This window comes from Trematomus bernacchii, unplaced genomic scaffold (genome assembly GCF_902827165.1).
Source record: "Trematomus bernacchii unplaced genomic scaffold, fTreBer1.1, whole genome shotgun sequence".
In the NCBI taxonomy this organism is placed as follows: domain Eukaryota; kingdom Metazoa; phylum Chordata; class Actinopteri; order Perciformes; family Nototheniidae; genus Trematomus; species Trematomus bernacchii.
In genome coordinates this window covers 326,566-340,074 of record NW_022987905.1, presented here as the reverse complement: position 1 = coordinate 340,074, position 13,509 = coordinate 326,566, and the positions used below count along the sequence as shown (strand labels likewise).

Below are 13,509 nucleotides of genomic sequence, written 5' to 3'. Positions count from 1 at the left end.
AGGTGGAGACACTGGCTAACAACACCCTCTTCAGGACACTTTACACGACTTTCTAAACCTTATTCGCAGTGCCTATCTGTCAGAGAATCTGTCCAGCAGCTCTGTGCAGTTGTGTGGAGGTTAAGGTTACAGTAGCGGTACTTGATGTACTTTCACACAGACTGTTCAGGTGCAGTGGACCAGTGGACCCTCTCCGGCCTCTACGTCACTTCCTGCTGCGTGCGTCTGCAGGGCTGCTGTACTGTCTGCCTGGGACGGAGTGCTTCCTTCCACGCTTAGCAGACGACTAACCACATTAAACCCATAAAGAGGGGGTTTTTATCTGCCGAGGAGTTGGACATTATACGTACTCGTGTTCGACATAAATATCCATCAAGTTCAGGCGCTCGGTGGACTTTATTCTCTCGCTGGCTTCAATACGCTTCAGTGAGCCACTGCAGCAGCAACAGACCCAAAGCACGCCGCCGCCGACGCTGTTGTTGTGAGGGAAGAAAACAAGCTCAGCGAGCAGCTTAGCTGTGTGATCATTGACAGAGTTCAATACACACACGCTTCAAGTGCTAACTGGTGAGAGCTCTGTACAACATACCTCCGAGCCTCTTCAAGAGCAGACCAGCTGGGAGTATTTCTGTCGCTGAAGTCGAGGTAAGGAAAGACATAGTAAGGTAATGAGGAGAAGTAGCGCAAGTTGCTAACCGACATGCTAACTAGCTGTTAGCTTGAAAGCTATTTTGGCTAGCTGCCTTGTTTGGTCGTAATGCGGTCATGGTCAGTGTCCTCACTGCTTGTCTGTCGCACCACTTGGCCAAACAGCTCATCAGCTTTATTTTAAGTGTTTTGGCAACTTGTTTACTGTTAAGCTAACATACAAAAGCCATCTGACCCGTCTTTGGACTTGTAACGTTTGTTGACTCTTGTTCAGTTAGCTAGTAGCTACAAATGTGATACTGAGAGGATGAGGATGTGTTGACGCTACGTTAATGTTTACGCGGAGAAGCTTGTGGTAGGGTTAGGTATGTAATTTTTCAGATATTGATTAACTGTGTTAATATTCTAACTGGGTAGCAATGTAAAGTATTGCTTTTTACTGGCTTAAAAAAACACCCGTTTTCTCAAGTAGCTTTACATGTAAGACAATTACCTTTACGCTTGACTAGATATTAGATGCCCTTAGAAGTAACTATTTACAAGTACTGTACTTACTTTATTTTATGATATATTTGTACATCACTTGAGTATTTCCATGTATTGCTACTTTATACTTCTACTTCTTGTACTTACACTAACAGTTACTTTGTACGCACTACGCATATAAACACACGATATGCTGATATGCTATAAATGCAGTACTGTACTACTAATCTACACAGTATTTGGTCCACATACAATTCTAAAATACGCTGACGTGTTAAAAACAGTATTACAAATAATATTACTGTGTAAAGATAATATTATGCATAACTTGTACGTACTACTTTTGCTTTGATACTTGAAGTACATTAAGCTCATCATACTATTTTATATTATTATGAAATAGGCCATTGTGCAGAATGAGTACTTTCTGTACTTTAAGTACATTTTAATGCTCATACTTTTACCTAAGTAACATTGTGCAATCAGGACTTTTACTTGTAGTGGAGTATCTTAAGACAATTGTAATTGTACTTAAGTAACGGATCTGAGTACTTCTTCCAACACTGCTTATTGGTGTACAACGTGCAGTTGTGCTTCATATTTCTCAAATAGCAGCACGTATTATTTTAGCCCTTCAGATAAGTATGAGTACATTTATGAACAACCGTGGATGCACCTCTGCCGGTCATAACAGAGTCTGAAGTCGTGGGAACCCTTATCTGTTTTTATCTTTGTAAACAAAGCAGTTCAAACAGGCTTTGTGTTCTGGTGACTGTATGCACTGTAATATTCAACCCCATCACTTTCACTGAAATATTGTGAAATTCTGTTAAACCTATTATCTAACATAAGCTGTTGATTCAGGGCTGACCCTGGATCACCAAGGCCTCTCCACAAACATTCAGCAAGAGCTGTGGGAGGCTATTACATTAGAAATACAGCGCTTTACAGACATTTTGCTTATGGTTATATCGGTTGTATAGGTCCCATAATGTACTGTATATATAATTTAGATGTATTTTGACACGGCATCTCTGATTTGCATCTCTGTTGGTTTGCATGAGATCTTATTATATCTTATTATAGTCATTATGCTAGTCCTGTTTTGGATGTCACTGTCCTAAGTGTCAGATGATCAGATATAAGGCTGTGAGCAGACTTGCAGATGTCAGCACTTTTCGTTGTTGTGGAGTTGTGTTTCAAGGAAACAGAGTGCCTCCGAAGGTGAGGAATTTATTCAAGCGCAGTGCTGTGGTGACAACACTTAGATAGGCATCAAGCGCAATACACAGAAAGTTTCCTATGTTTCCAGAAATGTTTTCACTTTGTCTTCTTCTCCCCCTTCCTGGCTGTATTCAAACCTTCTTCAGGCCTCATTTAAACAACTGTTTATATGTAAAAAGTGAATGGGTTTTTCTCACCTACAATGATCTGGAGTTATTGGGAATGTTTGGATCAATGCTCGTCTGAAATTATCCTTCGCAGCCTCAGGATATAATTCTATAAATAGTATAATACTAATAATATTATCGTAGCCTAATCTTTATCTCATAAAAGCTGCTCAGCATTTAAATGTTAAATATAGAAAATCATATTTTAATGTTATTATTGAAGCTTCAAACTATTCTGTACAGCCATAAATTGTAAATAGTCTAAACTGAGTCACAAAGAAAAAACAGGCTTGTGATAAAAAAAAAATCTTTTAATATGAATACCATTGTTTGTATCTGAGTTGTAGTCACATGTCAAAGTTACGCCATGCTACGATTAGCATTGTTTTTGTCTTTTATAGGTAGTTTGACACCCGTGTATTCTGCATTTACAGTATTTCTTTCTGTTCCTTTTCCTGCAGGTGTTACATGATATATTTTTTATCTGAGCCACTCTCAGGGACTTGACCAATAGGAACCGTTTGCACAATTTCCACCAGCTTGTCTGCAGCCCCTCCCAACGCAGACAGTCTTCTGCCCCAGCATGAATGAAGTCAGTGTTGTTAGAGAGGGATGGCTCCACAAGAGAGGTAAGGGGGCCCCTTGTGTTCACCATCCATCATCTGGGTTGACATAAATGTAATAGTGTATGTTAAAAAATCTATACCTTTTATTATTAAGTACTTCCCTCTTTGGCTTGTAAGTTGGAGTCTCCTCACTGTGATAATATTTTGACAAACACATGAGCAAGGTGTCAAACATTAAAACCGATTTGGATCAAAATCTGTCTGTCTTCCAGGTGAATACATTAAAACATGGCGGCCTCGTTACTTCATCTTAAAGAGCGATGGATCCTTCATCGGCTACAAAGAGAAGCCCGAGGTGTCCAGTGACCACAGCCTCCCACCGCTCAACAACTTCTCAGTCGCAGGTCGGTTTTCCAATCTTGCTGGCAAATAAGTGGCGGATTAAACTCCGAGAAGTGGTTTGATGTTTTGTTGTCGCTGCCTTGAGTTGTTCGGTGTTGGCTGATGTGTCTCTGCTTACAGAATGCCAGCTGATGAAGACAGAGCGCCCAAGGCCCAACACATTTGTCATTCGATGCCTGCAATGGACCTCTGTTATCGAGCGCACCTTCCATGTAGACAGCAACGAAGAGAGGTAAAACACATTCATTTCAGAGTTTTATTTCTAATCGTATTTTCTGTCTGTCTGTTTTGAAGACAAAACCCTATTAAAATGTGAGTCATCTGTGGTTGGCCACCAGTATATTTCACATTCATTTACATGTGAAACAGTCTACACTGAAAAACCGGATTAATATAAACATTTATACAATAAAACAGCAAAGATGAACATTTGTTTTCAATTATTCAAACTTTATTTATATAGCCATTTTCATGCACAAAGGGTGCTCCAAAAAAAAAATACTAACCCCCCTCCCAGTCATTAAACCGATTGATAAAAACACTAAATGCCAACAGAGTCAATAAACACAGGACTGAATAAAACCAGAATAAATACAATTAATTAAATTAAAAAAGTTTTAGAAGAGTCTGCAATCAGGCTAGCGGCTTTTTGAGATTAGCTAATCAAATGAACACGTAAACTACCACTATTATCCTCAATACGTATATGGCATGTCTTCTCTGCCTCACTCACTCTACTCAGTCTAAGGCACTCTTCTGCGTGACATTGTGATGTGTCATTATTGATATAATTAGATGTAACTTTACTTGTAGCTTGAAGGTAGTCTGCAGTTAAAGGTCGGGTGTCCTCTCCCCGGTGTGTAATGTAAATAGTCCAGAGATATTTTAGACAGTCTCATTTACTTATTTTCTATAACTGTTTTACTAAACCTAACCACATCCTCATTTGCTGAGAATAGAACTCGTAAAGATATTATCAAACATGAGTTAAATTAATAAGGACAGAAAGATACGGACAAAGGGCCTCAATACTAAGAAATAATTTGTACTTTGCAAGAGTAGAAAAGACCCTCCTGCTCGAAATAGAATTCAGTTCCAGATTAAACATGATTATTCCCCCCACAACCCAAGCAATCGTCATCAAATGTTGTTTAAATCGGCTCTGCCCAAATCCCAGCAGCCCCCCAGATTATCCTCTACTTCCCAAATGTAGGCCGCTAGACTCCTGTTTGTCCTTTTAAGATATATATTTTGGCACAACGTCTGAACCATCTGTCGGAGTACAAAGAGTTTACAAAACAAACATCAGTGCTACTACTACTACTACTACTACTACTACTATACTGTGTACCTTCAGGCAGGACTCCTGCCAATTCAGATGTTTATATTCAGAGTAATGTAGACATGGCTAGATTTAATGTGTGTTTCCTTCGGGGTTAGGGAGGAGTGGATGCGATCGATCCAGGCGGTGGCAAACGGCCTGAAGAGTCAGCAGCATGACGAGGAGCCCATGGAGATTAAATTTGGCTCACCAAGTGACATCAGCGGCACGGAGGAGATGGAGATCGCTGTGTCCAAATTACGCACAAAAGTGGTCAGTATTTGCACTAGCTGAGCCTGGCAGCCGAGGGTTTGCAACTTGTTTAAACGCTAAGCCTTTAAATCTTTCTCAATATGTTTGGGTGAAGCAACCTTTATATGATGCAGAGCAACATTTGTGTATATATGTTTTTTGTGATTATTTTATATGTAGGAGACTTATAACAAACTAAACATCTATATTTATTCCTTGACTTTAAACAATTACAAAATGTTATTGTAATTATTACTTTAACTTCTTATGTTTACAGTGATATCTAACTCTGTTTTTTTATTTGATCTTTTATTTTAGTTTACTACTTATACTTGTGTTTTATATAAATATATATATTTGTTTAATAATTTGTATTTTATTCTGCAATAGAGCAACGGTCAGAAAAATCAAATTCAGATTCACGGTGTCTTTGTAATGTAATTTAAAAGATTCATTATGTAATTTAAAAGATTCATTATGTAATTTAAAAGATTCATTATGTAATTTAAAAGATTCATTATGTAATTTCGGGGGAAATATTAATACATTTTCAGCATGTCGTATCTCATTTGCACAAAATAAGTTTGTGTGTGTTTGTTTTTTGGGACACAGCATATGTAGTGCACTAATACATGTGTATATTATATATGCATCTTCGTCACAGCTTTTCTTTAATTGTGTTTTCTGCAGAACATGTGTGATTTTGACTATCTGAAGCTTCTGGGAAAAGGGACATTTGGTAAAGTTATCCTGGTGAAGGAGAAGGCCACAGGGATGTACTACGCCATGAAAATCCTCCGCAAAGAAGTCATCATTGCTAAAGTAAGTGCCAATCACCATAATATCTAGACTTTACAGAGTTCTTGAACAGTAATGTTACATATTATTATCTTTGCATGTACTCAATGTAACTTTGTGTGTGTACTCCTCTAGGATGAAGTGGCACACACTGTTACAGAAAGCAGAGTTCTCCAAAATACGCGGCATCCCTTTCTAACGGTGAGTTACTAGTGCTGGTACTGTTGCTTTATTTTGCACTTTACAAAATGAAGGAACTGTCAGGATGTTAAAATATGTTTCCCTCTACAGACACTAAAATATGCATTTCAAACTCATGACCGGCTATGCTTTGTGATGGAGTATGCAAATGGTGGAGAAGTAAGTTTTTTCTCTTTTTCACCTGACCCACTGATGTGTTAATACACCTACATATGACCTTACTCCTGTCCCTTCTTTCTTTATTCTTTTTCAGCTCTTCTTTCACTTATCACGAGACAGAGTGTTCTCAGAGGACAGAGCAAGATTTTATGGTGCAGAAATAGTGTCAGCACTGGAGTACCTACACTCACGCAATGTAGTTTACAGGGATTTAAAGGTAAGATCTTGTTATGAGTATTGTATTAAATTAGTAAACAAGCTGAAGGAATATTTGTAATAATTTGACTGTAAACTAAATCTCTCCCTGCACAGCTGGAGAACCTCATGTTGGACAAGGACGGCCACATAAAGATTACAGACTTCGGTCTGTGTAAAGAGGGGATCACGGACGGTGCCACCATGAAAACCTTCTGTGGAACCCCTGAGTACCTGGCACCAGAGGTAACTTCACCACGGCTGAGGAATCACACATTATTATGTTTCTGTCACCATGTTTATGTAAATGTGCCCTGATGCCATGCAGGTGATGAAATCTATTCTATGGAATCTTAACTTTTGATAGGACGGTAGTTTCATGTCTGAACATTTTGGAGCTACTTTGTTGATGCCTCGTGGGGCACTAAGGGAAAAAGCAGTGTGAACAGTAGTTCAGCTGGGAGAGCTGGTGGTAAATCACAGTTTTGGTGCTTTGGCTACCATAATGATAACATACTAACACTTAGGAAATGTGAATTGACCTACAGAGCATTTGCGATAAACAGGTTCCTGGGAGAAGAAAGTTTGCTCTCTCAATCCTTTCCAAAAATAAATCTAGAAAGGACAACCTCCTTTTGTTTTAATACAAAAAACAAGGACTTTAATATATTTTTTAAGAAAATAAGTAAAAATAGTTTCTTGATGATATTCCTCTCTTCTCTCAACTCTTTTAATGTTCTACCTTGCCAGGTGTTGGAGGACAATGACTACGGTCGGGCGGTGGACTGGTGGGGGCTGGGCGTGGTGATGTACGAGATGATGTGTGGGCGGTTGCCCTTCTACAACCAGGACCACGAGCGTCTCTTTGAGCTCATCCTCATGGAGGAGATCCGCTTCCCCAAGAACCTGGCTCCTGAGGCCAAGGCCCTGCTGGCCGGCCTGCTCAAAAAGGATCCCAAACAAAGGTGTGTGGTTAGCAGCTAGGCCGTACACCGTGGGAATCAAACCCTCATTTAGTAAATATAAGAATTTGTCTGGATAATCAGGATCAAAATGAGTCTCACGATTATCTGTAGTGTGAAAGGCTCACAACTCTGCACAAAGATATTTTTAAAGATATTTAACCAAAATGAAAACATGTTTCCTACATATTTCTTGAGGTCAGTTTTCTGTAAACATCACGTTTTACCAAAGCCATTTAACAAAGACATGTCACTGTATTAGGCAGCGTTTAAAAATAGCTTGAGCTAGGGCTGCTCGATTATGGCAAAAATCATAATCTCGATTATTTGGTTCAATAATTGATATCACGATTATTAAAAATGATTATCCATTTACTTTGAAAACATCCATTTATTGAAAAAAAAAATGTGAACCGTATGTTTTTAACAGTTGATTACCCTGAACTTTAAGTATAATTCAACAAAAAAAAAATGCAAATTATTAAAAGAAATAGTTTTATTTCGATTATGTTGTTTTCATAATCGTTGCAAGCCAAAATCGTAATTGCGATTAAAATACGATTAATTGAGCAGCCCCAGCTTGAGCACAACATATCATCAAAGTAGATATATTGATATGCTAGTGTAAAAGAAAAGCTGCCAATACAGTAGACATGTATGTATTCTTTTAAAAATCATTACATTATTTTTCGCCTTATTTCAAAGATGACAATGTTTTTTCAAATGTATGTGTAACGTTATAACATGCAAAAATGGAGAAAAATCAAACATTGTCAGTGTTACAATTTGTATAATAGTAAAAAAACAGAGTGATGCAGCAGTGTAGCTCAAGAAAAAAACCTTTCCTTCCTGCGATGTTGCACCATGTCTGTAACACTCGATTAGTTTTCTGAATCTTCTTCTGTGCTCAGGGCCCCCACAAATCCAGCTATAAAATAAGTAACCACATTATTAAACCTTTGTTCCTTCTTGATTAGTTTTCAACGGCCACGAACACAGACATAATTGATTGTTGTTTTTGTCGAGCCCCAGTGTTTCTTGGAACAATCGAAGAGCTTGCTAAAAGTAGTACATTGAGCACTGCCTGCCTTACCAACACAAGCACCTGTGAGGAAATGAGAGACACATTTATCAGAAGGGAACAACACGGCAGAAGTGCTCGGTGTTTGCACAATTATCTGTATAAATAAAGGTAGCTGGTGAGTGGGTGGAGATGATGATGCTGTTTTTGTTTTGTTTACAGGCTCGGGGGCGGCGCAGATGATGCCAAAGAAGTGATGAGCCACAAGTTCTTCACCTCCATCAACTGGCAGGATGTTCTTGAGAAAAAGGTGAGATTCTGAGGAAATAAACAAATGACGTGGCAGTTCATAGGATGTTCAGGGTGTGAAAAAACATAACAATAACAAGCTATCCTGGCTCCAACGTGTTGGAACAAGCTCCACATTGATATCATGACGGCAGGAAGTTTACACATCTTCCCCTGTAGGATGTAACCTACCCGTTATGACGTCACCTTGGCCAATATAATATAACATATAATAAAAACAGTTAAAAATGTTTGGCTTATTTGAATCCAATGCAGAAGCACTTATTGATAATGTACTTGCATGATTCTTTCAGTTTTTAGTTTGTATCTTGGTTGATTTAAAGGGAACCTATCATGCAAAATGCACTTTGACGTCTTTTATACATAAATATGTGTCCCCGGTGCGTCTGGGAACTCACACGCAGCGTCAGAAAATAAAACCCTTTCTCTTTTCCTCCGTACACAAATCTTTTAAAAACGGGGGTAGAACGAGCGGATACAGATTTGCTGCCGATATGACGTCAAATCGGCGGCGGACCCACAGAGAGTTGCTATCAGAAACAATGCCTGACGTGTTTTGGACGTAATCCCGTCTTTGTTTACATTAGCAAGCCTCGCTAACACTCAGAGCTAACCTGTACTGTGTAATGTGTTTAAAAAGCAGGAAATAAAAAAAGAACTCACCTTGTGATAAACCTACAAGAGAAAAAGTTTTTGAGCTCCATACTGTTTCAGAAATAATCCTTGATGTGGTTTAGAACAGGATGGCATTTTATCACAGCAGAATTTAACTTTATCTCCGGTAGAATTCTGATCAGGCATTAGCTCCGCCTTCTTTTTTTTTTTTCAAGCTAAGGACCCAAAATCCGCGTTTCTCTAACAGGGCTGCAAAAGAGGGGTTTGAGCAGTATGAGGCATGGCTACAATGGGTGAACTGTTTGGTATTTTAATCAAAAAACTTCACAGACATGTTTTGTATAGGTATGGCCCTACAATATATTTTTCCAATATAGCATAATAGGTCCACTTTAACTTATTTGAAGTCACTTTTGATCTATCAAGCCCTCTATCATTTAGCTAAATAGAATGTAATTTGATGTAAAATGACCGATTGTATTTTTTCTCCTCAGCTCATTCCCCCGTTCAAACCCCAGGTGACATCGGAGACGGACACGCGTTACTTTGATGATGAGTTCACAGCACAAACCATAACAATAACGCCGCCTGACAAGTGTGAGTATATCGTGTGCTTTTTGTTGTGCTCCAAGTTTGGATTTATTTGAGGGTTAACACGTTTATCTCTGTCTTCTCTCCTTTTGTATACTCCAGTTGATAGTTTAGACGCAGAGGACACCGATCAGCGCACGCACTTCCCTCAGTTCTCCTACTCCGCCAGCATACGGGAATGATCACTCAGACTCTTGAAACAAGCAGGCAGGCTAACACACGATCACAATCCCACACACACACACACACACACACCTGCACTGCTGGGGAATGACACACACAGAAACTTGCACAAGACACATTTTCATTGGGTGTTTAATGCACGTACACACACACACACACACACACACACACATATCCTGGCTATTCAGACAAGACGGGGATCATGGAGTATGAGACGAACACACGGGCCGTGAATGACTGACCTCAGAAGGTTTGTGTGGAGAGACTGGCAGCTTTGTCTCTGGGGGGGGGGGGGGGGGGCTTTAGGTCCTCCTGCAGGACGTCCGCTGCACTGGGGCACCACATCAAAGCCTTGACACTTTGAAAACCAGGTTATGCCAGCAAGTACCACCTCTCTACCAGCTGTACCCACACACACACACACACACACACACACACACACACACACACACACACACCAACCCATGCATAGACTGCATCTATATATACACAGACGTACTTGATAGCATTTTAACAAAATCAAATTACGGAAAAAGATTTGGGCTAAAAGGCAGATTTTTATTTCATCGATTGTTACGGTTTTAAATGTAAGGCCATATTTCTTTTCTTTTTTTAACAAGTGCTCTTTCTGGAACTTGCTGTTACAAATCATGGGTGGGACCGTTCCTACAGTAGAGGGGAGATGGGAGGAGGGTTGCCATTTCTGTGTTTGCACTGCACGTATGTATGAGCGGGTGAATGTGCAGCGTGAGTGCATAGGAGTGCAGGAGGATGTATGAACAACCATTTTTTTGATTCTCAACCCTCCATTTTTGTCTGTTTTCGTGCATGTTTTCAAACTATTGCTGGAACATCAACTAGAGAGGACACTACGCGACACACTCAATGGCCTTTTCTAAAGGGAACAAGCATGTGATTTAGGATTGCTGTGACCATCTTGGAGCTTAGGAAAAGAAACTACGATCCAATGCATTGGATCGTAGTTGGATGCAAAGTGAAGCAGCAGTCATTTCCTTAGAGTACAGTGTCCAGACTGACTTCACGACAAACTAGCTGCCGGTTATTGGTGTATGTTTTCATTAAGGCCAGTCGCTTCAATATGTGTTTAAGATAGTAAGATTTAAAAAGAAAGAGACTTCACAGCAGTTCCCCGACTTGTAAAGAAAGACCAATATAGACGCACGCAGCCATTCGCTGTCCTCAATCCAGTAATTCTCACTCCCTTGCTGAAGAGTTAGGAACCAATCTTTTGTTCATTATCTATTTGTAATATCAGTGTAAGTTTTAAAGATATTTTTTTGAATGTTCCCGTATTTAAAGAATGAGTTAAATCGTTAAGTCTTTATAATGAGGCCAAAAATCGACTGACTTGGTGGGCGTTTAACACTTCAAATGATTCCACATCTTATGTTTAGATCCTTTTTTCGTGCATGTTTTTCTTCAATGCGGTGTTAAAGGCACTTCAATCGCTGGGTTTGTATGTCTTGGAAAAAAAGTCTGCAGTTTTACAATCCAACTAAACACTGCATGAGCTGTTCGACCAACCTTCAACCCGCAGAAGGGGAACTAATCAAAACTCCAGCTGATGTTTTGATACGTTGAAATGAAAATATGCATACTTTTGAGTCATTACAACACACGATAACATGTTCATTTTAAACACAAGCATTTTATATTCCATTGTGCTGGAAGAGTTGTTGGTTGCTCGTAGAGCTTCACTAAAGGAACATCATGATCTTTTTTTGTTTGTCATTGTTTTGTTTATTCTCCTTTTTTGTCCATCTATTTCTCAAATTTTGGAAGACACATTGTCTTGTTTAAGTATACATTATATAAAAGTTATATATTAAACGTTTTTAAATGGCTTTCTTTTTTTTTTATTACGTTCTTCATTTCAATGGGTTTCCAATGGGGGAATGCTTATTTTGCTAAGATGGTAACAATCAGTGATTGGATTTTGAATGGGCTGGTAATTTATGGTTAGCATTATAATGTCCATTAGTTCTGAACATACATGTTGCATACATTTATAATAAAGTATTATCAAGGGAAATTTAAATTGGTCACATGATAGTTTTTTTTAACTAAAGATAAGATCGTCTAAACAGTTAAAACATGTCTACATCCTGCAGAACACATACAAAATATATATTTTTCCAGGCAATGCTTAAACAATGTAATAATGAAATCAGTAGTTTGATACCATTCTCTGCAGAGCACTCAGCTCACTCAGTTTGAAGGGTTTGAAAAACCTCTATCAGCATTCTCTGTGATACCTGTCATGTCACTTATGAATTTGTTTTCATTAAGTTTGTGTGCGTGACCGTGAGATGTATGAGTGAAAGTGGGGATCAGGACACAGAAAAGCAGCAGGTATTTGACTGATCGTCGGGCAGCAGGTGGCCCCAGTTCCTGCAGATGATATTGTGATCGAATGGCTTTGATTTACAGTTCACAACTCCAGCACCTCTTCTCACTGGCTCAGGCACAGCCATCATACTCTAGCCTAGTGTCCTGCTTTGGAAACGGCAGGATGGGATTTCAGAACCACTGCACTGATGGGACTCCACTGTGGATTTGCCTTCATTGCTATCATGGCCATAAGGGGGTGCTGCTGAACTTTTTTAATATTGGTTGTGAAGCCATACTCTGAACCTCGCTGCTGGCCACGCTTTAAGCAATGCTTCACAGCTGAACATGCAAGTTAATACCCCTGACCTCTCCTGTAGGCATACACAGGCACAACAAGTGCCTCCTCACTATTGTGTAAATACCAAAAAAAAAGAAGCTTGAAGGCGAATGCAGCATTGGTAGAGTCGGAGGCCTGCAGCTTGTAGTATTTGATTTGCAGCTTTACTATGTTTACCTTGCTTCTCTGTATATTTGAATGTGTGCAACTGTCACGAATGTCACACCTGATGCTGGTGTAACAAGTTTCTTTTCTTTTTTTGCTGGTTGCTGTTAGTTGAGGCTCAGATGGCAATGAAAAAAGCAATCTATAAGGGGAGGACATTGTCCTGGTAGACAGTTTCAGCCCCCCTGTGCAAGACTTCACAATGTAATGGGTGATACCTGCTACAATATGGTAGCTTATAACATTTGCAACTATAATGTGCCAGTAAACATTTTTACTGAATAAATCTGTGTCTGTGTCTTTCTTTTGCTATTTTTAAACTGTACACCTGCACACTCTTGTGTAATCCACTGCAACAGATGCCGTCTTCATGCCATAGCTATTGAGGCCATTTAACACAATAAATAAATAGATTTACATTATCCACTTTTGTAAAGCCTGGTCCTATACTTTTTGTGGACAGTTTAGGGCCAGAAACACATTTAAAAAAACAATAAAAAGTTCATTTCAGCAGACAAATCAATGTATAAAATGTGGTGGAGGAGTTACAGATTT

The 13,509-nt window shown here is 39.2% G+C and overlaps 1 protein-coding gene across 1 annotated transcript; it reads left to right on the top strand.

Annotated features, from left to right (window-relative positions):
• The first annotated feature begins 135 nt into the window (after positions 1–135).
• akt2 (v-akt murine thymoma viral oncogene homolog 2) lies at positions 136–11,955 on the top strand. The gene is made up of 14 exons (XM_034114727.1): positions 136–645; positions 2,987–3,154; positions 3,364–3,495; positions 3,614–3,725; positions 4,934–5,087; positions 5,757–5,888; positions 6,000–6,065; positions 6,156–6,224; positions 6,319–6,441; positions 6,537–6,665; positions 7,170–7,384; positions 8,625–8,712; positions 9,821–9,923; positions 10,020–11,955. Exons 2-14 carry the CDS (start codon positions 3,109–3,111, stop codon positions 10,097–10,099), a joined length of 1,449 nt encoding a protein of 482 aa, XP_033970618.1. The 5' UTR covers positions 136–645; positions 2,987–3,108; the 3' UTR covers positions 10,100–11,955.
• Positions 11,956–13,509: the final 1,554 nt, after the last annotated feature.

What these genes read in the sequence shown, in the direction of transcription:
- akt2 (XM_034114727.1), top strand. Translation starts at nt 3,109, where the DNA reads ATGAATGAAGTCAGTGTTGTTAGAGAGGGATGGCTCCACAAGAGAG. An exon ending in CCAAATTACGCACAAAAGTG is followed by an intron (nt 5,088 to 5,756) that starts GTCAGTATTTGC and finishes TGTTTTCTGCAG; the next exon opens with AACATGTGTGATTTTGACTA. An exon ending in CGCGGCATCCCTTTCTAACG is followed by an intron (nt 6,066 to 6,155) that starts GTGAGTTACTAG and finishes TTCCCTCTACAG; the next exon opens with ACACTAAAATATGCATTTCA.